This window comes from Accipiter gentilis, chromosome 14, assembly GCF_929443795.1.
Source record: "Accipiter gentilis chromosome 14, bAccGen1.1, whole genome shotgun sequence".
Taxonomy (NCBI): Eukaryota; Metazoa; Chordata; class Aves; order Accipitriformes; family Accipitridae; genus Astur; species Astur gentilis.
The window spans coordinates 17,915,922-17,938,813 of record NC_064893.1 but is presented as its reverse complement, the minus strand read 5'-3'; the positions used below and the strand labels follow the sequence as shown (position 1 = coordinate 17,938,813).

General features: G+C 35.7%; 1 protein-coding gene across 12 annotated transcripts in view; it reads left to right on the top strand.

Annotated features, from left to right (window-relative positions):
• Window positions 1-22,892, top strand: part of ITCH (itchy E3 ubiquitin protein ligase) — a 72,311-nt gene that overhangs the window by 29,487 nt on the left and 19,932 nt on the right. For 10 of the 12 annotated variants that reach the window (XR_007508164.1, XR_007508163.1, XR_007508165.1 and 7 more), the window contains 13 exons: window positions 1,063-1,201; window positions 4,376-4,500; window positions 5,767-5,904; window positions 8,127-8,169; window positions 10,277-10,446; window positions 11,645-11,879; window positions 13,024-13,119; window positions 14,428-14,602; window positions 15,590-15,656; window positions 17,581-17,665; window positions 19,046-19,174; window positions 19,829-19,901; window positions 20,883-20,954. Coding sequence is in view for 9 of the 12 variants with exons in the window: in XM_049817542.1 (XP_049673499.1) it covers window positions 1,063-1,201; window positions 4,376-4,500; window positions 5,767-5,904; window positions 8,127-8,169; window positions 10,277-10,446; window positions 11,645-11,879; window positions 13,024-13,119; window positions 14,428-14,602; window positions 15,590-15,656; window positions 17,581-17,665; window positions 19,046-19,174; window positions 19,829-19,901; window positions 20,883-20,954 (1,547 nt within the window). In the remaining 3 variants the exon portion in view is untranslated. Of the gene's footprint in view, window positions 1-1,062; window positions 1,202-4,375; window positions 4,501-5,766; window positions 5,905-8,126; window positions 8,170-10,276; window positions 10,447-11,644; window positions 11,880-12,388; window positions 12,520-13,023; window positions 13,120-14,427; window positions 14,603-15,589; window positions 15,657-17,580; window positions 17,666-19,045; window positions 19,175-19,828; window positions 19,902-20,882; window positions 20,955-22,892 lie in introns of those variants that run through there. The other 2 variants (XM_049817549.1, XM_049817550.1) reach the window with 2 other exon arrangements.

The window sequence follows — 22,892 nt, the reverse complement described above, 5'->3', positions numbered from 1 at the left end:
AAGGTATTTGTAATACAGAGAGAAAGAGTTTCCCTTGGGAGTAGTTCAGAGCAGTTTATACTAAGCTACTTCTCTAAATCTCTAAAGGAGCATAGACTATAAAGGGAATCTAGGTAGATTAACCATATGGGCTTGAATTAGTCATCTTTTTTTAAGGATGTAGTGCAGCTGAGGTGGGTGACAAAAGCACAGGAGACCAAGTTGTTATTTGTAAGAACAGAGTGGAGTTTATTGGCCAGTTGGAAATTGTAATGTCTTTAAGTACTGTTTTTTGAGTTTAGTGTGGACTGATGCATATGCATACTTCTTCGGCAAAATGGAGGCAACGTAGCTACGGTGTTTGGAAAGACAGGAGCATTACAGTCAATTATGTTGAATGTTTAAAAAAAAAAACAACAAACCACACCAAAAAAAGCCCAAACCAACCAAACAAAAAAACCCAACACAGCTGCCCCCCAACCCCCAATTAAAGCTCTAGAACTGCAAGTCCTGACCAGGTTTTGTTGTTTCTAGAACAGTAGGTAGTTATTGGAACTCTAAAGTTTGCCTTTAGTTAGCTTTTCTGTAAGTTTGCTTTGATACAGAAAACTTAACACAAAGTTCTCTTTCTTAATGATGTTCTTTTAACCAGAAGTAGTGGCAGTTTTCCATGGTTCCTTAATGAGAGAGACAGATTATGTTTTGAGCTTTTTAACAAGCAAACATAATAAACTCCAGGAATTCTCTTGGCTGATGATAGACAGGAGGAGGTTATGGAGGATATTTTCTACTTACAACACCTAATTGCTTTTTTGGATCTTATATTGATTATTATTAATTACAGTATCTGATGTTTTAGAAGTACTGTTGCATGTTTTAGGCATTTGTGTGAGCTATAGTGTTGTATAAAATGATCTCAAATGCAAGAGCATTTTTGTCCTTCTAATGTGGTTTTTTTTTTTCTTGAGTGTTACTGTCAGGCATCAATGACCCAATACTTGAATACTGAAGCACACAACTGAAAAATACTATTTGCAATTGAAATCTTAATGAGTAAATTATTATTTTTCTCTTTCTTAACAGTTATTTCAGCAAAGCTAAAAGAAAAAAATAAATGGTTTGGACCTAGCCCTTATGTGGAAGTCTCAGTAGATGGACAGTCAAAGAAGACAGAAAAATGCAACAATACAAATAGCCCCAAGTGGAAACAGCATCTAACAGTGTAGGTTTGATGGTTTTGTTTTCCAGTTTATTTGAGCTAAATTAATGCAATTAACAGTGGATTTACAGTTTGCATTTTTATTTTAAGCAAGGCATTCAGTGTTACATGATATGAAGATATTTGTGTAATTTTTGGAGCGAATATATTAGTCTGGAATATATCTTTACAAACTATTGCATTATGTCCTATGGAAAGGACCCAGTGCTTATGCAGCAATGTATTCTGTATTAATGTATTGGCATATCAAAGGAGCTTTAATTCTGTGAGTAATAAGGAAAGTAAGGTAATTTGATATTAAAACTGACAGTCCCATGCATGGGTTTTTTGTAACATTTAAGGTTATGGTGTTTCAGAAATACTGTGGCTGAAAAGTGTAGTTGCTCTTTGTGTACCAGTTTGTTGTGTACCATGCCATAGCATAGGTAGTTAGCTCTGTCTTGCGCATGTCTAAATTCAATCACAGGTACAAAATTCCCAATTAATTTGTGCCTTCAGAGTACAAAATTAACATTGGATTCAAGATGAACACAGCTGGTGATGTTTGCTTGGCCCAGTATTTATGTTGTGAGATGATAGGAAGTATAAAGCACAGGAAAAAGAATGGTCTGTAGCTTCTGTGAAATTTAGTTTTCTCTTAAGAATGTGTCACATGGAATACTGGGATAAAGGTCAGTCTTTTGCTTGCACATTTGCTTTTGCTTAAATTCTAGATTATTATTCTTGAGGCACCTTGAACATTCCTGCCTGATGAAAACCTTTTTTGTGCCCGTTCTTTTCTTGTAATTCAGATTATTATGAAGTTTTAGTTACTACTATTTACCTTACTTTCCACTGCAAAGTAGTATTTTAAGAAAGAGAAAACCTTGTGCTTTACATGCGTATCAATGTGCAAGAGCAGAATTTTCTTTTGGCTTTTTAAAGACTGCCTTTTTTCTTTCTTTCTTTCTTTCTTTTTTTTATAATTGAAATGTTTGTGGCTTGAGCTATACAAGTCCACACAATAATACATGGGTAATTTTTGCTCTTGTTCAGTAAGCGCCAAACAGACACCCCCAATGCATATCAACTTCATTGAAGATTAAACTAATGCTACATGGAACTTAGTGGAGTAACTTAATTGTTTTTTAGGAAATATTTTGACACAGCTGCTTAAATTCAGATTCAGAATAAAAAGGAAAAGTGCTTCTGCAAATGGGTATGGACCATGGGTTCTTCTTCTAGGAGGCAGTCTGTTAGGTGGAGCTGCATATTCCGAAGGGATGGTCTAACTATGAAAGTCTGGACTTATCAACGATATACAAGTTAAATTATCCACTGAGAAAATAAACAGTCTTTTAATACCTGTTTCTCACAATTGAAATACTTTAAAAATATATAAGTGTTAGAATGTTCCTTATAAAAGAATATCTGTATTAAAAATTACTTTGAAGTTGCTGTTAGGGATATTCTTTAAAAAAACAGAAATGTGTTCATACAATGTCAGGAACTGATACTTATGTAAATTTGTTTCTCTTGTACGGGTTCTCAAAACTCAAGAAAGCATGAGGGACAGGTGAATATTTTGCCTCTAAGAGCAACTTTCTAGGAAAAAAAAAGGATTTGTGACTCCATTCTTAATTGTAATATCAGCTGGTTTGTGATGCTTATCTTTCTGCTGTTGTTGGAATACCTTTAAGAAGGAAAAAGAAAAATCTAGGCTTCTAGGCTTTTCTTATCACTGGGAGAGTTCCTTTATTCTCAAGATTTGCCTGATCACATACATTATCTCAGCTGTCATCATCTTGCTGCAAAATGTTTGGTGAGATTTAGCAGTTTTGAAATGAGCTTGGTTTGATTTGGCTTGTTTTGGAGCTGGAGGAAGGAAGACTAAGTAACTGCTGTGGTAGAAAATATTTCCGTTTGCATGTGTTTCTTCTCCAGTAAGGGGCTCTCCCAGTACATAACTGCTGGCCTCGATCTGGGAGTGGAGGGTTTTACTGCATAGGCAATCCTTGATCAAGAGCTTTCAGGTTTGGGGATTGACTCTGCTGATGGCTTTTCTAGGAGCAGAGATGTACCTTCTCTGCCACAGGTTGACAAATTCAAACTGTCTGTTTGGCAGAGGCTACAGTATTGTGGTTTTATGACCTTACCAGCCCACAAGGTTTTTCAGAGAGAACTTTGGCTCTTGTTTGGACTATGTAGGGGCTTACATTGCCATTGTTTGTCCTGTGCCTGTTCTCTAGAAGGCATCTTTCCAGGTTGTAGCACCACACTTTGAAAGAAGTTCAGAGTTTTGCATCACTAAAACAAGTAAAAATTTTAAGAAAAGCCTCAGGGAAGTGAAGGGGGTTTGAAATAAATGGTTCAATTCTTTTTTGGATTGATTTGAAATGAAGAGAAACTGTTGTGATAGTTGTGTCCATAAGGGACTTTTCTGGTAGTAAACCCGGAACCAGTTCTGCAAGGACATAATCAAATTAGTACACTGTAGAAGTAATACATCCTACTCCTGGAAATGGTGAGGGAAGTTTTTGAATGGTTAAGCCATGGAAGATGCAGTGTGTTGTTCTGTTCTCAGTAAATGCATTGTGAAGCCAGAAGTACACTAGTAAAATGTTAAATAATTTTGTATATATTCCTGCTTCTTTGTCATAATATGATGTAAGTATGTGCCAGCTTATTAGGGGAACAGTCATCTTCTAAAAATACTTGAAATCTTTTTTAGTATTTCCGAGTACTTCCCTTTTCATGGGATGTCCTAAAATTTTCTGATAACCTGTTCAGAAAGCAAATTTGCTATCTTCCCTCTCTATGTGAAAAATTCTCACATCAAGGTATGCAAATGCTGGAACACTCATGAAATGTGAACCTGCAAGAATCGGTCTTTTTTTCTAGTCCTGGTTACACTCAGATGCTGATAGTGAGCCAATAGTTTTTCTGTAGATGCTTCCCTTAAAATAGTAATAATAAAAAATGTACTCAGTCTGTGAACGGTTTTGCAACAGTCTTGATTTACACGACATATAAATGTGACTGCATACTAGAATGGGATAATTAGAAATGGTTTGATGTTACCACCATTATTTCTTTATTTTTAAATAATTTTAAGTGACAGTTGAAGTAGATTGCTTGGTTCACCCGCTTCCCCTGCCAGCAAATGCCCTTATACAGTGCTCAACTTTTTCTTTTCAGAATTGTGACTCCTGTAAGTAAATTAAACTTTAGAGTCTGGAGCCATCAAACATTAAAATCTGATGTGCTTCTTGGAAGTGCTGCTCTGGATATTCATGAGACTTTGAAATCAAACAGTATGAAACGTAAGTATAAGATTAACAAGACCTTGGAATGCTGCAGAATTTGTCAGGAATTGTCTGTTAATGAGTGCTCTGTGCAACTCTGTAGATGGCCCTTAAGAATTGCTTTTGTTGCTACAGATTCCATTTATGAGCTTCCTCCTCCCTTTTCAGTGTAGTCTTTTTTCATTATACACAGTCTGCTATGGTGTCACTGAAAACTTGTATTTTTTACTTTGCTAGTATGTGCAAGAGTGAAAGCCTAATTAAAAGTGTTTCCTTTTATATAGCTTAAAAATGAAAACTCTGGTATGTTCCTGGTGCTAGACCAGGAATTTTGTAAGGTTGTTTTTGCGCTAAATAGTGTTATAGGGATGTGTTATATTATTTCATGCATCTTGGAACTAGTTAGCCTTTCAGCAGTATGTGCATCTTAAGAAGCTTGAAAGAGATACAGAAATCTACACACCCATTACAGAATTTGTGTTGCTACAGCATATAACTTTGTGCTGTCATACTTATGTTCCATCCTTTAGAAGTGTTTGCTTCCAGACTTGCAGATGTGGGCATTGTAAATGCAGCATGTTAATAGCAGTGTAATAAGCTGTTCTGGTAGTGTTACTGTCCTGCTGAATCTGGGTGAAAATTACCTTGGGTGAAAATTACCTTGGGTGACTACCTTGTTCTGTGTGACACCAGACACCCTGCTGTAATTCACTGGATTTTGTTTCAAACCATTTCGTCAAAAATGTTTATTTACAGTTCTGTTTCACTGAAAAACAGTTATTTACCCTGAAAATACCTTTGGTCTGGGGATATGATGCAAAATCTTCACATTCAAAATGTGAATCCTGATGTTATTATATAAATGTGAAATATTTTAATCAGAAGATAGAATTGATATTTGTTCTGTATGAAGAATAAGGTTAATTACATTTCCTAACTATTGGTTTTTGAAGACAGGTGTATTAATTGCTTTAGAAGTGTGGGCAAAAATGTGAGACTCAGTCTCTGCTGTAATGATAATCCTTTCTTTAGGCAGCAACAAGCTTATGCTCCAGTTTTCCCCTTTTTGTAGAAATAATAACTTTTTACTGGCATCTGGAAATTATTAGTTTCACCACACAAAACACAGAAAATTATGGAGATACAGAGCTGTAGTTCTGGGTTTTGTTTTGGTTTGGTTTTTTTTTCCCTTGATCACTGTAGTCTATGATTGGCTTCTTGAATAAAATGCACTTTTTTGTCAAGTAGTAAGATAAACTCCCATTCTTTTCTGTACTTTTTCAGTTGAGCAGGTAGTGGTGACGTTGCATCTTGTTGGTGACAGAGAACCAGCAGAAGTGGTAGGAGATTTGTCTGTCTGTCTAGATGGGATGCAGGTAGATCCTGAACTCCTAACCAATGGTGATGCCTCAAGTACAAGAAGTAAGTAACTTTCAGTTTGAATGTGCCCTCTACATATATCTGGTGTACAAAGCTGTTTTTCTGGAAGCTTTAACACAGTGTTTTAATAATTATAATAACAGCAGTTTCTATAACTTCCTGTTTGTAGAGACAAGAACTCTCATGTGTTTTTATTTGAGGTAGAATCCTCAGTGGAGTCCACAGTGAAGATTTTCAGCCTTACTGTAACAAAAATAAGATCAGCATCTTTATTTTCTAGACTTTGTTAACTTACATCTAGCAATCCCAAACTTTAATGAAACCCTCTAGCTACCCTGAATGTTTAATAACATCATAAACAGAAAAGAATATAAAATAAGTTAGTTTGATCTCATCATCATCATCATAATAAGTATTCTGCTCACTAGGGTTTATATTTGTTTTTCTTAAAATCTCATTTAAATAGTAGATTTTATTCCCTGTGGAGCGCTGCAGAGAGGGATCCACTGTTCTGTTTAGTTGGTGTCTTCAGATAACCAGTATGATTTTTAACTGAAAATCTTGAATACATGTAAAATGTGTAATTACACTAAAATAAAAAGTGAGATGTTTTAATTCCATTGGTGCAGGACAGGCAAGGGAGCATTTTTGAGGGTATTGTGTGTTACAAAGTAGAAATAGGCAAAAGGTTATTTCTCCAGAAGGTAGCATTGAAGAGACTGTCTGCTGTAGCAACTAGCTAGGCAGTTAATTGGCAATTTTTAGGCTACTGGGGTTTGGTGGGGGTTTTTTTGTTTGGGTTTTTTTTTGTTTGGTTTGGGTTTTAGAAGACTAGAGGAAGTTGCCTTGAGTTTCCATCTAAGTATCATAGGAAACTTGAACACACTAGCTTTGTAACCATCATTTCTTAAAGCTTTTAGTCCATCTTTCTTTGCATCTTGTTAAAAGGATCAGTCACATGATCTGATGGTGTGGGATTTTTTAAAAAATAAAAGCCAAATGCTGGGATTGTGTGGGGCTTTTAGAGCAGGGCTGAGGTGTGTTAATAGAAATATGTAGTGAAAGTAACAAATTTTCCTCCTATGCAATACTTGGTTTTCATCTGTGCTTCCTTCCATTTCCTGAAGTTCACCTACTGAGAAAACGGTGCTAGCAAGTAGAAAAAGGCATGCAGGTAGTGGAACTGAATACTATATAAAGTTTTGGGCTCAACAGTAAAGACACACATTGACATACCAAGCCAGAAGTTCAGCAGAGGGTTCCCAGATAATCAGGGGACTGGAGCACACGAGGAAAGAGTTAAATCTTAAAGTAGTCTAACACATTCTTATTGTACAGGCTAAAGGTACTTACAGGCAAATATGTTGTTTATTGAGTAGCTTTTTAAGTTAGATTTCTGTATCTGGAATTAAAATTACTTCCGTGCACAGCCCACTAACAGCACATTATTGGAAGCCTTTATATGACTACATCCTTGTGTTTGGCTTAGATCTATACATAGTTCCCATCAGAATTGATAATTCATTTCTTTGTTAATGACATTTGTTTAATTCCATGGAAATAAAGTATTGCTGTCTACACAAATGAGCAGTTCTGTGCTGCGTGTTCAAGTATTGCAAATGCTGGCACAAAAGGCAAATATTTCCAAGCTGGCTGAACAAGCAGTTGCAAAAGGTTTGCAAATCTAGGCTGAGCTGCTATAATTCTATTTGGAGTACAGCTGTATTTTGTACCTGCTTGATTGTCTTTATGCTAACTAACGTACAGAGAAAGGGAAACGTCCAGGCTAGAGAGCCCCACAAAACAAAGCCCCTGCAGTTGCTTGCTAGCCAACCAGAGAGAAGATTTTAGAGAAGTTGTTGCCCTTCCTGCTCTGCCTGTCATCATTGAAAAGGGAGACAATATGAAAAGCCAGCTCCACTTCAAGAATGGAGAACACTGCTTCATGCTGCCGCAAAGACAGGAAACAATGTTACTGAACTGTGTGTGTTTCGGAATATTAATACAGTCAAATGATATCCTGTTATATCTTCCATAAAGTGAAAATATTAGTCACAGTGGCAGTGGTTTAAAAAAAAGTACACAAACATATACATAGACATGCAAAATGTATGCAGTTTTGAAATAAGACAGTATATAAGCAGCACATAGTGTATTACCTCCACATTTGAAAGAAATGTGACCATTAAAGACTGCTTCTTTTCTTGGGAATTATTCAGAATGTTTCTTATACTTCTGTTGTCTTTTTCTTTCTGGTATTTAAGGTCCTACACAGAGTGATAGCTCCAAAGTAAAGAATGATACACGGTAAGACTTTTTTCTTCTTTTTTTGTACTGCCTTTTATTGTTTGCAGTTTTGAAAGAGGAACTGTATGTTTTATAAAGGAGACAACTGAAAAAATTCTGAGCATGCCCTGCAACAGCATCTGTTAAGATCTGAGCATGTCCTAAACAAAAATACCGTACCATTGTATGTTCCCATATTAAATTGTTTTCAATCTGAGCCCCATCTTCTAGCATCAGTTTGCCTCCACACCTGACTGATCTTTTGGTTTTTTTCCCTTCATGTTCCTCATTCTTCTCCCAGTGATTAACCAAAGTAAAATATATTAAAAAAAAAAAAAAAAAAAAAATCCCAGTTGTGCATAAATGGCACTGGTTATTTTTACACTGTTTTGCTTTATAGCATGGAGATACCAGAATTATATTTAGCTTTATTAAGAAGCTACCAAGAGCTGTCTAGCAGTTGCAGTGTTTTAAAGTCAATACCGGATTACGTACCCTGCCTGCTGCTTGGTAGGATAAAAGTGTGATCGTACTTGATGGTAGATTAACCTGCAATGAGCACCATACCACTTTAATTAGTTCCCAGTACAGGTATTTTAAGGATCTGTACAATGCACAACACTCGGATGACGCCTGGAGTAGCCAAGTTAAATTTCACTGTTTTTTTTTAATAGATTGTAACTCTTTTAGCTATGTTGTCTGAAGTCTTCCCATGAATGTTGGGGTTTTTTTGTTCTGTTTCCTTTTCATGCTCAGAAGAATATTTCCATGCTTGGGTATTCAGAATACCTGAGTGTGTGATAGTATAATAATAATAGTAATAATAGCTGATTTGGTTTTAGTACCAACCAGTGGGGGTTTTGTGTTTATTAATGGTCCATTTTGAGGATCATGTAAATGATCTGGAATATGTCTAGCAGTGGTTATTGTTATAATAATGTGTTAGTGTATAATAGTGTTTTGATATGTATTGTTGTACCTTAAGCCAACTGGTCGAATACACTAAAGATAAAAGGTTACACTTTTGACTTTAATGTTCAAACAACAGCAGTATGTTTTCTGGGACTGAGGAAGACCTTGGTTATAGCTCTTGCAACCTTCAGATCACTAATGATTTGTACATGCTTTCATAGTGATTTACTTTGGGGTTGGTCTGGTATAGTATGAATTATGTGCACCACACCTGCTATAGAGCAAAAGTGTGTTTGATGATATTGAGGTCAAATGTACATGATTCTACTTGATCCTCTATGACTTCTGATTTACTTAGGCTTACCCACTGTTTTTTATTTTGTGTACATTTAAAGGAATGTAATTTAGAGGTACTGGGCTGAAACCAGTAACCTACGGTTTTATTACTGATGACCTATGTACTTGACCTGTCAGTCCACTGGAGTTTTAGTTGACAATCTTTTTATTTTGCTCAACATATTCTGAAAAGAAAATGCTTTAGAAGTAAAGATGTAGATACCTGTAACTCTGCTTAAGGAGCTACAAATATATCAAAATAATAAATTGCTAGGTATTACTGAACAGTAGAGAATGGTTCAGTACTCTATTTGGTTTGTTAATTCTTGTAAAGTTGAGAAGCTTATATTCATAGCTGTTCATCAAAACCTTAATGCTTAGTCCTAAATTCTCCAGTCCTTTCCAGAATTGAGTTTAGGGGAAAATTGGTGTATGCATAATTAAGTTTTGTAAAAATTTGAAGCATTCTGTGTGTTCTGAGCATACACTAGCCCTGTGGAGCAAATGCACACAGGCTGTTCTCCGGTGTTGTCAGCTTCCCATCCCATTAGACACAAGTGGAATTCATGGATGGAAATAGCTTAGCAGCAACATCCAGAGCCTGGGCCTAAAGGCGGGTGCATCGAGTTGGGAAATGAGAGGAGATTTCAGTGACAGATGTTATATACATCTATTTCACAACCTTTTCATCATTTGAGGTTTCATATACCTCAGGAGATAAACTGTTAGTGTGTTTATACAGATGTATAGGTTTTTATAATTATTATGAATGTAAGAGTCTCACCTAGTCCTAATGATTACATTTTAGTGTCTTCCATAAAGTTTGATGTCACCCATAGACTATTAGAACAGTTCTCCTTTCTGTCTTTTCCTGCAAAAGGACTAACTCAAATGGCCTTGAAGGCTGTGAAGATGCTGCTCCCAATGAAAACAAGACTGTTAATGGCAGTGATTCTCCATTACTCACAAATGGAAACTGCAAACCTTCTAGACCTCCCAGGCCTTCTAGACCACCTCCACCCACTCCCCGCAGACCCACTTCAGTAGCTGGTACGTATTCTAGGGCCAAGTATTCATTTCAAAGCTGCACACTCTTTGAATGAACATTGTTGTTTCTGATGCTGATTTTTAACTACATTTTTTCATGGTAAATTCTTTGGCATGTAACTTCTGAAGGACTATTTTTAAGCTTGCATTCAGTACATGTTGTTTAATCATTGTTCCTATTAGAAACTTCTTGCTTCAATGTCTGCTAAGTAATGATTGCAGAGATGCTGCTACATACAGTGGGGCTGGGACCAAAAGACCACAAATGAATGCTACTACTGCACTAAGAGATCCACTGAGTTTGAGGCTTGAGATGAAATCTAGTGAAGGACTCAGAACTGTCTCAAGTTGATAATATTAGGGTATGAAATACTAGTTATTTGTTTCTACAGTTCCAGTTAAATTCTGTGAAATAGCAGCACTTAAAACATTCATTACTCTTTTGCACTGAAATGGATAATTTTTTTTCAATTTTATGTGATTATTTAAAAACTACAAAACTTTAGGACAAGTAGTCCTGAATAGTTAGTCAATGTTTTTAGGGTAACTCCTTTACGCCCATACACTGCAATCTGTTTCAGTAGTCTCATTATTACAATTGATAAATGCTGAGTCTGGATGCGAAACTGCAATACAGTAATTACTTTAAAAGATTAATCCAGTGGAGTTCAGTAACAAGGCCTGACTCGTATACAACTTTTAATCCCACCCACCAAATAGCATTCAGAAAAAACTGAAAATGTTAAAAGAATGTATGTATTCCCCTCCCATTCCAGTAATTTCTTTCTATGCAATGTCAAATCTCTTCTTGAAAATTTTGTGCTTATTATCTCTTAAATCACTATTCTGAATAATAAATGGAAAATATTTAACTCATCAATGCAAGAAGGTAGTTTTTTGTTTATAATTGTTTAGTGTTTACGGAATGCAGACAACTTGCTTTGGTAAATATGATTTATTCTATCAGAAATACCAAAATTGTGCTGTTGATGGCAGTTCTTGGATTAAAGCATTTTTACAAACTGAGACAAAATTGCTTTTTAGTTCTTGTGTAAGCTATAAATTGTGGCTGTATGTGTGCACTTTGAAATACCAGTTCTTGCATGTTTACTTTTGTGGTTTACAAATTCTAAAATAGATTGGTGATAAATATCAGTTAAAGGCTTTTTTTCTTCTGTCTTTGATATCTCTGACATCATAGCAAGTGTAAATGGTCCTTCATCCACATCCACAGAAAGTGATGGGGCCAGTGCAGGATCGCTGGCAGGTACAGCTGCAAATACATCTTCAGAACAGAGCCCTGAGGGGGCAACAGCTGCAACAACAGCTCCTGCAACTCCTGCACTCACCACACCTCCAGTATCCAGACAAGTCCAGCCAGTAAATCCTCCACCTCAGGCGCTTACTACAGTCAGTCAAGGTCCTCTTCCACCTGGGTACGAGTTTAATGACTTTTTTTTCTTTTTTTGTGCTGACCTTTCTGGTTTTACTTTATTTTACTTACAGTAGGTGTAACAAAACATTCATAACATCTGCCTTTTGCTGCATAACAACCCCCCGCCCTGATATTAATTTGGAGGTTGTCATAACTGTTTTGTCTGGTAGGCCTTCAAGCATGGTTTATTCAAGAAAAGAATTAATCTTTCAGATATTTTTGATACTTGTCATACATTCCCATGTCAGTGAAACATAGAAGTTTTAAATAGTGCAGCAGCTTGCTGTCTTCAAACTAGAATGAAGTCAGGTAGTAAAATATTGCTGTAGATAAGTAGAAGAAAATCTGCTGTTGCAGTACATAATCTGCAATATGTCTTGAAGTTTCTGAACTCTGAATGAGGGAAAGCAAAAGCTTACCAATGTGAATGGTGTAATTGGTGAAATATCTGCCTTAATTTGCAGGCAGTTGAACCAAAAGGTAGGAGAGATCTGAATTACTTCACTTACAGGACAACTGTGAAATATAAAAGCAGTCTTGAAAGCATCGGTTGTTGCTTTACCATTTTGATTTCATCAGAAATGGCAAAATCAGCATGCTTTTTTTTCCCCCCCAATGTTACATTTGATGCAAATACAGGGGTAAGTCAGTATCCCAAATGCTGCATATGCAGAAAATATGTGACCAGTGCCCTTATGATGAACTCTGCATATATGTGATCTGTGCAAAATTTGCATGTTTTGAGGATTTAAATTGAATTAATGTTAGTCTAAAAGGGGATTATGCTCTACAGATTATTCTGTTCAACAGGTTATTGATATGCTTGAATACAAAACTTTGCTTCATTGCTTGCTAAAACTGTATGCATAGGCATGAATTTTAGCTTCAGTTTCCCAGAAACTGAAGGTGGTAGTGTAGAATGTTTTTTGTATTCTAGTTGACACAGAATTACTGTTAATAGGAACATTGAACCACTGTATATGCTACAGCATTTTGGTGCATCTCGTGAACCAAGTGTTACTTTCAAGCATTTTATTTAGAAATAAGCATTTTATGAAAAAAAAATATTTCTTATCTTTATACTGTAGATGAATGGTTGGAGTAGTTTGATCTGGAGGAAGATAAAAATATTGTTTTATTTTCAGTTGGGAGCAAAGAGTAGACCAACACGGTCGAGTATACTATGTAGATCATGTTGAAAAAAGAACAACGTGGGATCGGCCAGAGCCTCTTCCTCCAAGGTGAGCCACGTTAAGTTATAGGATAGTTTAGGATATGTCTGGATTTTTCAGAAACTAATTAACTGACAGTTTACTAAAGCTAGAAAGCATGTTTGTAAATAGAAATGTGAACCCAGTGCAAACAATTGCTCCAGGTTATCTCCAACGAGTTCTGCGAAAATGTACATAGTATGGGAAAAGAGTTGAACGTCAAAAATAACAGAATCTGAATTTCCTGTCAAAGATTAAGCAAGTGCATCTTTACTGAGAAACAGATTTAAGTTAAAGACAATAGACACCCCCAACTGTAAAAGAGAACCAAAACTACAGAAAAGTATTTTGGGATTGTGTTTGAGGAAGAATGCCCTTGGTTACCTCTTTATCCTGAGGTTACTGTTTGCAGTCCTTTGATCTTGTTTCGGGGTTCCCAGCTGCTAATTTACTATGCTTTTATAAAACAGCTTTGGTTATTAGGCTTTTCCAGCTGCTAGCATCAGAATAGCCAGTGATGTTAGTCTCTACATGGAAGCAGTGTTCACATTTGTTCTACGTTTCTTATTTTTTAAGGAATGTAAGAAAAACCTACGAATTACTCTGTTGCACTTCATTCATACTTAAGTGGTTCACACACTACAGAATTACAAAGTAAAAACATGGGATAGTAAAGAAAACTTGGTATTAAGAACAAAAACTGGCAGACAGTCTCATAAAGGGAACCCACCTGTCATACTCAATTTATTTTTAACTTTTTGAGAGGATTGACTAGTGTATTAAACTTACTCAGAACAGCAGTGTTTTCATTCAAGTTTTGTAAATAGTACTGATTTCATATGAACTGAAAATAATAAAAAAAAACCAATACAAAACCAAAACAAAACACCAAACCAAAACCCAATGCCCACACATTCCTTTTCTGCCAAATTAGTGTGTGAGGAAATCTTGCATTGTACAGTCCAAACTGCCAGGGTTTCTACTGTCATCTTAGGAGAAACCAGCAGATTATTTTCTTATGGGTTGGGCAGGATAAATGCAGTAATGGCGGTATAGTATTAACAGTGGTTTGTGTAGCTCTTGAAAACTCTTTCAAAAAAGTACAGTAAATGGAATGAGTCTGACTTGGTATAATACACAACAACGTAGAAGTGATCCTTCTCAAACTATTTTAGCTCTTACATAGTTTTAGTGGAGGGTAAAAGGAGAAAAAAAAAGCCTGCTGATGAGACCATGCTTTATATCCACTTCCAATAAACTGCCTGTTCACCTAAAAGTGCTTCTGAGCCCTTAAAATTGTCTGCTATTGAGAACTGTTGCTTGTAATTTTTTTAAAAGCTGGGAGCGACGAGTTGACAACATGGGGAGAATTTATTATGTCGACCACTTCACTAGAACAACGACATGGCAGAGACCAACATTAGAGTCTGTCCGGAATTATGAGCAGTGGCAGCTTCAGCGCAGTCAGCTTCAAGGAGCTATGCAGCAGTTTAATCAGAGATTTATATATGGGGTAAGGACTATAATGATGACTAAAGGTTAAGTGAGAGGCATCTTTTTCAAATTTTCAACCGATTAGTATCTCTTCTGCATATTGAAAGTATATATGTATTTGGGTTTGGGGCATGCTTGTGCGTGACTTTTTCTCCATAAAGATATCAGACTTTGTTATGGTTTATTCTTTATGATACTATAGTATCTTTTTGTGTGTAGCATGGCAGGAAGTAATAATTGGTAACCTCAGTTCATGTCCTTGCGGTGACTGTAGGCAGCACATGCAGTGTGATGGTTTTTATTTGTCAGCTGGATAGGTGGTCATCTTTGATAAAATTCGATGTATTATATTGATAAAAGACATTGGTTCAAAACAACCTACAGCTTAGTAATAAGCTCGTTTATTTGTATTGTGTCTTGTATTGGCTTGGCCAAAGACCTGGAAGGTAAATCATCTCATAGGACATACATTTCTGCTTTGGGTAAAATGAAATATGCACAATGAATGTTATGAAAGCAGGGAAATTGAAAATAATCCTTCCAGAATTTTAAATCCATTGTTTACCTCTGATGAATAGTAGTCTTCAGATGACTCCAACTCATGCTACTAGTTTAATCAAGAGTGGTGTAGGTTCTAAATTTGCCATGTGTGTAGAGAGTAAAAATGGACCTCATAAATGGTGGTAGGGAAAACTGTACTGAATGCAGGAATGAAGTGGTTTGCTTTCTGATTGTTTTGAGTGCTGCTGTACTAATTTACCTTCTGCACAGGCAGGGGCACTAAACAAAGAATAATTATTTTCTTGGCACTGTAGTTAATTAAGCATGCCAAGGTCTGTAAAGTAGGCAGGCCTTCTCTGTGGAGAAAAATAAATTGTTGGCATCTTTGCTTATATGTAACATTTACAAAAATGCATTTACTTCAGTAATTTGTGATTGCTATGGTAGAACATCTGGAAAGCAAATGACAAGTCATTAATGCACCATTTGTTTGTGTGACTTGCAGAACCAGGACTTTTCATCCACACAGAACAAAGAGTTTGATCCTCTTGGCCCTCTGCCACATGGATGGGGTAAGACTGACTTGAAAGTGTTTTGTAATGCCATGTAATTAAACATTAAAGCATACTTCTGGCAAATTATTTTGTCAGCTGTTCTAGGCTAGTTTTTTAAAATGGAAATCTGGGTTAAAAATCTTTTAAAATTAAATCTAATCAAATGTGCTGTTAAAACAGAGTCCTGACAAGGATGTGCAATTTCAAAGTAGATTAGAAACTATAAAGTATTCTGGTTTACTCCCTGTAACTATCATAATAGTTTCTATCACACTGTAATCCCCTTTTTACCACTTTCATTAGGCGGGATTCCCCGCCACCATTCCGTTCCTGCCAAATCAGACTCCATATCCCCTCTAAATCAGACTGCCAAATTCTCTCTCCAAGCTAATTCTTGGAGAGTTTTGTTGACCTGAAAATGCATTTTATAATGACAGCTAACCACTTCTTGACTTGCCCCTCTCCCTGTAATAAATTTGGTTTTGTACTTTACAGGGTTAAAAATTTACAATTAATATAATTGGAGGAGGTGTGTAGGAAAATATAAGTGTAAAAGTAATTTCTTCTGTGACTGTCAAGCAGATATAAGAATTCAGGTTTCATGATACATAGGCAAAATTCTCGGAATTGTGTAATTTTAAAGCAAGTAATTAGTTGGCAGTTAGTTCTGGGGTTTTGGCTCATCTGTTTTTTCAAACGTAACTGTTTGGATTTTTAGTTCTGGTATTGATACAATAGCAGAATTTCATGCCATAAAATTGTTGTTCACCACACTTGTGCTTCGTTGCATTACATATATAACATTTCAAAGAAAGTTCTGTAGGCTGACATTGCCCAGGAAACAACAAAACTGAGTTGCCACATCGTGTTGAAATCTGCTATCAGTGTAACTCTCATAGACAAGTGTCTACTTCCAGACTTCTCTTGTAAACTGAAGCTTTTTACCTGTGGTAGTCAGATTTTGGCCTGTTTTTATAAATTTGTATTCTATATTCCGTATTTCTCTTGCAACACTAAATAAAAATTGCATAAAGAGCTGCAGAATGGTACAGAAGACCAAGCAGGGGCATTTATCATAAGCTTTGTTCAATTACGGGCATACACCAAACTATCTGAGAGAAAATATAAATGTATTTTCTTGGAAACTGCATTGATCATTTTTTATTCCCTGCTCATAATTTGAATATGAAGCCCTTGTACTTTCTTGATCCTTGTGTATACATCTGTTACCTGTTTTGTGTTTACTGTCTATATTGCTTGTAAGGTATGTCACAATAATGGAAGCAGCTGGAAATTTTCTGTGGAGAAAACAGCTTACATTTTTTCTTTCTTCAAATTAATTTTTCTTACAACTGAAAAATAAATAGCATAGTAAAGGATCTTAAGACAGAAATTTCAACCTCATCAATATTTTAAGCCATATAAATTTTTAACTTTCAAAAATAACTTTCAAAAACCTTTTTTAAAAGTGCAAACAGTAGGCCAATAGATCTAGTGAAGGTAAATCTCCTGTGATGAGCTACTTCCTTCACACCAATGTTTATATTGTTGTTATGATGCCCAGAATATCTCTTGTGGTCAGGATTGTTGGTATAAGCAGCGCAGGTGGAGGTAGCTGAACTTCTCAGGGTAAGAACTGAGATACAAAGAATTTACCTATGAATACCATCAAGTGCAGCTTTTCACTGAGGGTAGGTGATGGTGCAGTTTTGTATGACTATTAGCAGTCAGTAATATTAAGAGATGTTCCTCTTTGTGAATAGCCAGTTAAGGAATAATGTCAATGAAAGTGAAAAGATGTTGAGTCAAAGGAAGTACAGAGAAATCGGCAGAGGCTGTGGCAGGATCTGTTGATTGATTTTATGAATTTATTTTATTTGATGTAGTCTCAGCAATACATTAAGGAGGTATTGAATTTTTTTTTCCTTTTGCATCTTTTCAGAAAAGAGAACTGACAGCAATGGCAGAGTGTATTTTGTCAATCACAATACACGAATCACTCAGTGGGAAGATCCCAGGAGCCAGGGGTAAGAAATCAGTTGGAGCTTCATGTAAGTCTGGAATTAAAATGTAACAAAGTAGTGAGACTGAGACCTAGGAAATGCTGCCCACAGCTGAAACATGGACTGTCCTACACAAAATTCTGTTAAAATATTAAAAGGTACTAGCCAAAATGGAAACTGTCAAAATATTACTTAGTAATAGTACAATTACTGGGAAAGTCTTGGTCAACAGCAATAAGTTCATTCCCCGGAACAGCTCCTACTCTTTTTATAAATAAGATGTGCATGTATAAACATTTGTATCACTGGGGGAGGGAGGGATTTCTTTCATGCAGTGATGGGATAGCACAGAGGATCCTGAATTTATTTCCTAGACAGTCAATAGCTAAAAGACAAAGAAGGCAAACTTTAAAAACTGCAGCACCCCTCCTCATGCCTTTTAATAAAAGGGGGAGAGAAAAGAAAAAAGACAGAAAGAGAATTTGAGGCACTACTAAAAGTAATGGAGTACTGTTTATTTCAGGCTCTGGTCACTCTGACTCTTTGAGGTAGGGAATGTAGGCAGGAAATTGAGGGTGAAGGGTATTCAATCACAACTCCTCCTGTTTGAGCTGAAAATTTCCATTTGGTGAAGCAACTTCATCTGTCCTCCATAGAGGAGTAAGAGAAGGGAGAGGGGAATAGCCTAGTATGTGTGGAGGGGTAATACCTGTAGCCAGAGATGACAACTTTTCCATCCCAATCACATCTGCAGCAGCTGACTGTGTGGAGAACACTATTATTCTTTATATAACCCAGCGTGCTGGCTTCACAATTAGAAATGTGGTCTTACAATGTAGTTGTATGGAGGGAAGTCACTCTGAGAGCACTTTTGCAGTGATACTACTCAGGTCTTCCAAATATATTGAGATCCATTTTTGTTTATACCAAAATGGAGTTGGAAGTTGTTGAAAAATCATACAAGATCAGTATTTGCGTTTTCTTGTATCTTTGTCATTCTGAAGCTCTTTTTTGGCTGCTGTGATTATATATGAGGTACCAAAAGCTACTTATTAAAATTATATCAGTTTTTGAGTAAAGATCTAATAGTTAGAAGATAAAATTCTGTTGTATAAGTGGAGGAAGCATCGATAAACCTTGCTTACATTTTTCCCTTAAGTGTCTATTTGCCATTATTCCAGGTAGTGCAACCAAATGAGCTAATATTTATTTAAACAGTCATTTTGCTCTAATTGAGAGCTGACATGAAAATTTAAGAGGAAAAAAAGGCAGAATAAATATTGAATGGAAAGTTTCTCAATCCATAGTTTTTCTAGATCTGCCAAAATTTTTACTGTCTCAGTTATTTATCAACTGACAATGTATTTAGTTGATCAGTTACCCTATATTTTCTTGTATCCGTAGTCAATTAAATGAGAAACCCTTACCAGAAGGCTGGGAAATGCGATTTACTGTGGATGGTATTCCATACTTTGTGGATCACAATAGGAGAACCACCACATATATAGATCCTCGCACGGGCAAGTCTGCTCTGTAAGTGTTTTTAACTTTATACTAAGTTTTCAAAAATGAAGGTTAGCACGCATCATTTTAAAAAGGATTTTTCTCTTTGTACGTTTTTTTACGCAGAAAGTTTTACATGTAGTAATGCTTCTTAATTTTCTAGCTTTTTTCATCCACTGATAACTGTCCCTGAAGAAGGCTGTGTTTTGAACACTTTAGAATCCTTCTTGTCAAGTAGTGTATAAGATCTGTAGGTAATAAAGGAGCTTCATCAGTACTGTTGATGACCAGATCCCTTCCTTCCAGTTACTAGTCTTTCTTTTTAAAAGTACACTCAACCCTTTCTTTCTTTGATTTTTTAGGAATCAGAATGGAGTTAAATTCTGATTTAACTCCCAACTTAAATTAATCGAATGTCACCCCATCCTTACTGTTTGAATCTTTTTTACAGTTAATAATCAGATGCTGTTTAAAAAGTACTGTGTATGCACTCCACAATTGACAAAGGAAGATTTTTTTTTAGTTTAAAAACAAGAAAATTATACCCCAAAATCAAAAAATGTGAATAAGAATCTTCCAACTAGATAGCCAACTAAACCATACAACTATATAACTAATACATTTGCAGGTTTTTACTTACAAAACCACTTTTGAAATTCATTTTTCTTCTCCTTTTGGTTCCAGAGACAATGGACCTCAGATAGCTTATGTGCGCGATTTCAAGGCAAAGGTCCATTATTTCAGATTCTGGTGTCAGGTACGGATTAATTTCTTGGGAGTATTTGTTTGCATTTTGGGGTTTTGCTTACATGCCTTAAATGAACTCTTCAATGCCTTGCAAGTAAAGGTAATCAAACTACTTTAAGGTTAAAGGTGAGTTAAATTAAGAGAAAGTAAATACAGGACTTTTATGAACTTGTGTAAGCTTTAAAGTTAGGTAAGCTATGGCTTTAAAACTTTTTAGAGTAAAGGAGAACATCAGTTTAGCTGCTTTTTTTTTGTAAGTGGTGAATTTCAGAATAGTGTTTTCTTTCTCCTGTTAATAAGGGAATATATGGAGGCACAGTGTTTTTATAGTTAACACAAGGTCTACTTTCTGCACAAATATATACCTCCAGAAGAAAATGCAGGGCATTTGACACAGAACATGCATATCTAAACATTGAAGAATGTACTGTGTTGCACGTAAGCGTGCTCTAAAATAATATCAAATTCCAGTGTGTCAGTCTTGGTCCTCTAAACTCCATGTATATCAAAAGATTAAATACCTTGGTGTTTAGGAAAAAGTCTTAGGTTTAAATGTTCCAGTTTTCAAGAGTCAATGAATTATCCTTTGAAAAATAGCAGAGAGATTAGCCTAATTTTTCACTTTGAATTTTATGCAGAATAACCTAAATTTTCTGATTTTTTATTAACTTCTGGAGTAGAAAGACTTGCTGGCTTAAAATATGTCATTGATCTTAATGTTTTCAGATGTCTTGTAAGAGTGCAGTATTTGAACCTGTTCTAAGGAGGATCTGGAGGCATGTATACCTCACTGTAGATATCAATATTGGAAGCAATTTTTTCTTGGAGTAAATTAAGATTTAAATATCTTGATTACTGGGTTAGGTTTATATGGATTAGTGAAATTCAGCTGTACCTCTTCAGACAATATATACAACTTTTAACAGTCCAAACTCAGTATTAGAAACTTTTAAGTGATTGTACACTTCACCTCTGAAAAATTTCATTTCAGCAACTGGCAATGCCACAACACATAAAGATTACAGTGAGCAGAAAAACATTATTTGAGGACTCATTTCAGCAGGTATTGTATTAAAACATGTTAGTAGTGGGCATGAAAAGTTGAGTTGATTAAATTTATTGTCACATGTCATTCTTGACCCTTTGACGTCTTGCTAATGTTATTTTAACTGAGTCTTACAAAAAAATACTAGTTTAATAGTTAGGATACATTCATACTTACATATTTGTTGTGGTTTAAGCCCAGCCAGCAACTAAGCATCATGCAGCCACTCGCTCACTCCTCCCTGCCAGTGGGATAGGGGAGAGAATTAAAAAAAAAAAAAAAAAAAAAAAGTAAAATTCGTGGGTTGAGATAAGAACAGTTTAGTAACTCAAGTAAAATATAATAATAATATAAATAATAAAATAGAAAATACTAACAATAGGAATATTTTTGAAAAAAGAGAAATAAAACCCAAGAAAAGACAAGTGATGCAGAATGCAGTTGCTCACCACCCACTGACCGATGCCTGAGCAGTAATCCATGTCTCCCAGCCAACACACCCTCCCCCCCTTCCCCAGTTTATATGCTGGGCATGACATTCTATGATATGGAATATCTCTTTGGCTAGTTCAGGTCACCTGTCCTGGCCATGCTCCCTCCCAGCTTCTTGTGCACCTGCTTGCTGGCAGAGCATGGGAAACTGAAAAATCCTTGACTTAGGATAAGCACTACTTAGCAACAACTAAACCATCAGTGTTTTATCAACATTGTTCTCACACTAAATCCAAAACATTGTACCAGCCACTAGAAAGAAAATTAACTCTATCTCAGCCGAAATCAGAACAATATTAAAAGATCATGCTAAACTGTGAAGTTCTGGCTCTAAAGGCTGATTCATCTGACAGAGAAGGTTATTTTGTTAAAGAATTCTGAGGAAAGAAAAAAAAAAAATCTGAGTTAATTTTGAGGGGAGCGCTGTGGCAGAGCAGCTCCTCATTCTTAGGAAGTTTTCGTGTTGTGCTTATGTTTGTTGGCACATTTTTCCTAACTGTGTTATATAAGCATGGGCTAAGTACCAAAATATATTAAGTTGAACTCAGTCTGGGTGTTAATGGGTCCTTAAATGAGTAATGAAATGGTTAATAGAAAACAAAAGTATTAATTCTATTTACATTATTAGTAGCAAAATTCCTATTAATGTCTGTTGACCTAAACCATGGTTAAAATTTGTTCCTATACAATATTTTTAAATGCTTTTGAATTTTACTTTTACTTTAGAATGTTCATTGTGGCAATAAATCACTCCCATTGCTTGCTAAATTGAAGCCAAAAGCAGCTCTTTGTCAGTCCAGTAAAATACATAGAGACAGGCTTAGAAGTGCATGGAACAATTCCTCTTGGCAGATACTCCTCTTGGACACTTCTGTATTTTTCTGACTCAAAAGTAACTTAAGAAAATGCATACCTTATCTAAGAATATAGGAACTTTTAGCTTCCTCTGTCCCTAGCTGAATTGTTTTTTATCTTCCTATATGTCTTCAGGCTTCATTTCTTGTAGGAATTATCACAGATGTGTCAAGCCAGGAAATTTGAACAAATAGAATAGTATGTTTTGAGACAAATATATTCCTAAATAAGGATTAATGCTTTCTTGTTCAAATTACTGTAAAGTGGCTTAGCAGAAGCAACAAATAGTGCAGCTGGCTAGTCTTTTCTTTTGGAACAATGACGTCTTCAAATAGAAGGGGTTAGAAGGGGACAAAATAAATCCTGTAACTGAAAGTTAGCTCCAGCCTTATTTCTAAAATTGCACTTGGTCCTTTTATGGTAACCATAGAGGCAATAAAATTATACTGTACTGTAAAGAAACAAGAGAGAGGTTATGTAATTATGTAAATATCAGCAAACCTAGGTTTCCTTAGGAACACAGGGTGCCTTATCAATAATTTAATGACATAATTGCAAAGACCTGAGTTAAGTTTTTTATACTTGTTAGTCATTGATCATTTGCAGATA